Source organism: Papio anubis, chromosome Y (assembly GCF_008728515.1).
Source record: "Papio anubis isolate 15944 chromosome Y, Panubis1.0, whole genome shotgun sequence".
In the NCBI taxonomy this organism is placed as follows: Eukaryota; Metazoa; Chordata; class Mammalia; order Primates; family Cercopithecidae; genus Papio; species Papio anubis.
The window spans coordinates 5,893,213-5,896,529 of NC_044997.1; the positions used below are offsets into that span (position 1 = coordinate 5,893,213).

General features: G+C 53.1%; 1 protein-coding gene across 1 annotated transcript; it reads left to right on the forward strand.

Annotated features, from left to right (window-relative positions):
• Window positions 1-240: 240 nt before the first annotated feature.
• On the forward strand, window positions 241-3,006 carry LOC116272361 (testis-specific Y-encoded protein 2-like). Its single transcript, XM_031661085.1, is given in 7 exon segments — window positions 241-288; window positions 290-733; window positions 1,340-1,417; window positions 1,546-1,657; window positions 1,757-1,902; window positions 2,010-2,091; window positions 2,791-3,006. Coding segments are annotated over 7 exon segments (918 nt in total). The 5' UTR covers window positions 241-255; the 3' UTR covers window positions 2,814-3,006.
• Window positions 3,007-3,317: the final 311 nt, after the last annotated feature.

Here is a 3,317-nt window from a genome sequence, read left to right on the forward strand (position 1 = left end):
TGTGCCTGGATGCAGCGCTACCTGGCGCAAGCCCCGAGGGCTTCTCAGAGGAGGCATAGCTCGGGAGGTTGGGACTGCAGGCCAGCCTAGGTCGCTGCTGCCCGGGGAGACGCCCACCGCCCTCGCACTGACTGGCCGCCAGGGGAGAACCGCGGTCTTGGAGGGGCTCCTGGCGCCCTTTGGTCTCCATGTCTTCCCGCGGCTCCCTGCGCCCTTTGCGTGCAGTCCCTTAGGGGGCGCCTGCTAGCCCGGCGCATGCGCCCTGAGGGCCCGCCGTCCCACCGGCTGCGGTGAAGGGCAGCGGCAGGGTTCCTGCGGTGAGGGTCCGGCAGCACAGGCGGTGGTCAGTGGGAGTCCGAAGGGGGGCACCGTCTTCAGGATGGAGTCTCTAGAGGAGGGGGAGGCCGGGGCGCAGAGCGAGCAGGTAGCTTTGGGGGAGGAGGCGGTGCTGGGAGCGGATGACATAATGGCGGAGGTGGAGGTGGTGGCCCACCAGGAAGCCGACGAGAAGCGGCAGGAGCAGGTCCAGCGGGCACAGCCTGGCCCTGGGCCCATGAGCCCAGAGTCTGCACTGGAGGAGCTGCTGGCCGTTCAGGTGGAGCTGGAGCCGGTTAATGCCCGAGCCAGGAAGGCCTTTTCTCAGCAGAGGGAAAAGATGGAGCGGAGGCGCAAGCCCCACCTGGACCGCAGAGGCGCCATCATCCAGGGCATGCCTGGCTTCTGGGCCAACGTTGTATCCTTTGCAGTGTTTCTTCTGCTTTTCCAGTTGAGAGGTGCTCTTGGGAAGTGTAAGGAACTTACGGGCGGCTCGGCGTCGATGTGACCATTTGGGGAACAAGGGTGAGTTTCCACAGACAAATGTGGCTGAAGAAAGCCAGAGCAGACACGGGTACTATTTTCCTGCGTGCGTGAGAGAAACGCTTCATGGTGCCAGGCAGCAGACGTTTGGGGCATCTTTCTGAAGAGCAGAAGCGAGTTCTCAGCAGAACACGTGTTGCTGTGAATCAAGCTATTGTTAAGGGGCTGTGACTGCTCCGCCTTGCCAGTCCGATCTGGGACTGGGCTTCTTCGGGTATGAGCAGATTCTGCCAGGCCTCAGACACCGGCAGTTCTCTGCATATCGCCCCTCCCCGTGTCAGTGCGGTCAGCCTCACAATGATACACCCTCGGTGAAACCCGAGAGGTCTGAATTCAGGGGGAGGGAGAGGAGAAAGGGAGGTCATTCATGGATGCAGATCTGAAAAAATCCCCTAGCCGCCCCTCTGGGTGCTCTTAGGCCTTCCCCGGTGCTTCTAGCTTTTCTTTCCATTGCATCTCAAGGCTCTTTGACCTCAGTCAGATTGCAAACCACCCTCAGATGTCAGCCCTGATCACTGACCAAGATGAAGACATGCTGAGCTACATGATCAACTTGGAGGTGAGGCCGGGAAGACTAAGGCTGGAGGGTTGAGTGGGGGAGGCTAAGGGAGATAACTTATTCCTGCAAGCAACAGTGGGCACCTCAGCCAAAAAGGTGTTTAAGCTTTCTCCACCTTGTCCGGACAGGTGAAAGAAGCGAAGCATCCCGTTCATCTCTGCCAGATCATGTTGTTCTTTCGGAGTAACCCCTACTTCCAGAATAAAGTGATTACCAAGGAATATCTCGTGAACGTCACAGGTGACAGGTGGCTCCCAGGATGGGTAGTGGAAGGAGGAAGGTGGGTGGATCAGTGCCAACGTGTTCCAGCCCCCTTACCAAAACATCCTCTGTCTGTAGAATACAGGGCTTCTCATTCCACTCCAATTCAGTGGTGTCAGGATTATGAAGTCGAGGCCTATCGCCGCAGACACAACAACAGCGGTCTTAACTTCTTCAACTGGTTTTCTGACCACAACTTCGCAGGATCCAATAGGATTGCTGAGGTGGGTCCTTGCTGGGAAACATGAGGAATGACCCCGGTGTGTTCCCAGCTGCTTGGGTCACCAGTCTGAGCTCTCATGAGGCCTTTTCCGATTGATTCCCCTGACAGATCCTATGTAAGGACCTGTGGCGCAATCCCCTGCAATACTACAGGAGGATGAAGCCACCTGAAGAGGAAACAGAGATTTCAGGTGAGCCGTACAGTTGGAACTGGAGCTGTCTGATACCCAGGATAAGGGTGTTGACACACCTCTCTATTCAGGGAGCCTGGAGGCTCATTTCAGAAATGTAGAACCTGGGGGTCCGTCTTATCCATGTTGAAATTCCTTGAGAGGAAGACACAGCATGACAGAATCCAGGACATTCATGGCATTGGGCCGAAAAAGGCACATGAGACACTGCACTGCAAAGCAGGTTATAACTGTGGAGTCTTAAGCCCGGGGAAGCATAGTGCGTGTCCGCACTCACTGAGAAGTAAAGCCGAGTCATTACCTTCAATCTGTGGCACTTGGTTCCATGGCCGTCAACCCGACGGGGAGTCATCTTACCAACCCCTAAAGCTTGGGCTCCCCGAATGTGCCTGGTTGTCCTGCTTGCCACAGACCACAAAGGACTCTTTAGATGGATGGATTTCCTTAAGCTATTACCCCATCGGATTTCCGTGTGCTTTTAGTGTACAACGCGTCTTGTTAGCTGACTCCTGTCACAGAGAATACTGGAAATGGGGCAGGTATTGCAGAGAATAGTTTGTAACACATGCACGGTAGGAGGAAGTGGAAGAGATCACAAAAGGGGAAGGGGTAGTCTTTTCTCAGCAGGCCGTGAAATTAAAACATTTTAAATGGTGGCTCAGAGGAGATGCATTTTGACATGTGTTTGTGTTTCTCTAGGGAACGCGCAGATGTTGGGTTGAATATGATGGAGCATCCGACTTAACGTAAAACAGCAGAACTCCTAAAAAGTTACTATAGTGTGCAGGATGTCAGTACTCACCATGGTCTTAGGAACAGCAACTAAAGGACAAACAGATCCAGTCACAAAAAATGCAAACAGGAAGGGGATGGGGAATTTGATTGTATGGAATGAAAAATAAACACTCTTAAGGATGTGTGACTCTGTGTGTTTGTGTGACTGTGTGTATGAGTATGTTCATCCCCTGGATTCGGGTGTCGTAATGAATTGATCAATCTATATGTTTTATTCTCTTCTTGGAAATGACTAGTCTGTGTCGGAGCCATGCCTCTGAAGTTGTAGAGTGAATGAGTGTGCAATGTTTTGGGATTCTTCCTGTAGGAGAGAGTCAGGGAGGTAAAAGAAAGAGAAGACAGTTAATTTGGAAGCTTACTTCATCCTATGGAAGTAGAGATAGTTCAATGAAAGGGTGTAATGGACATTAAGATATCCAGGGCCCAGTTTG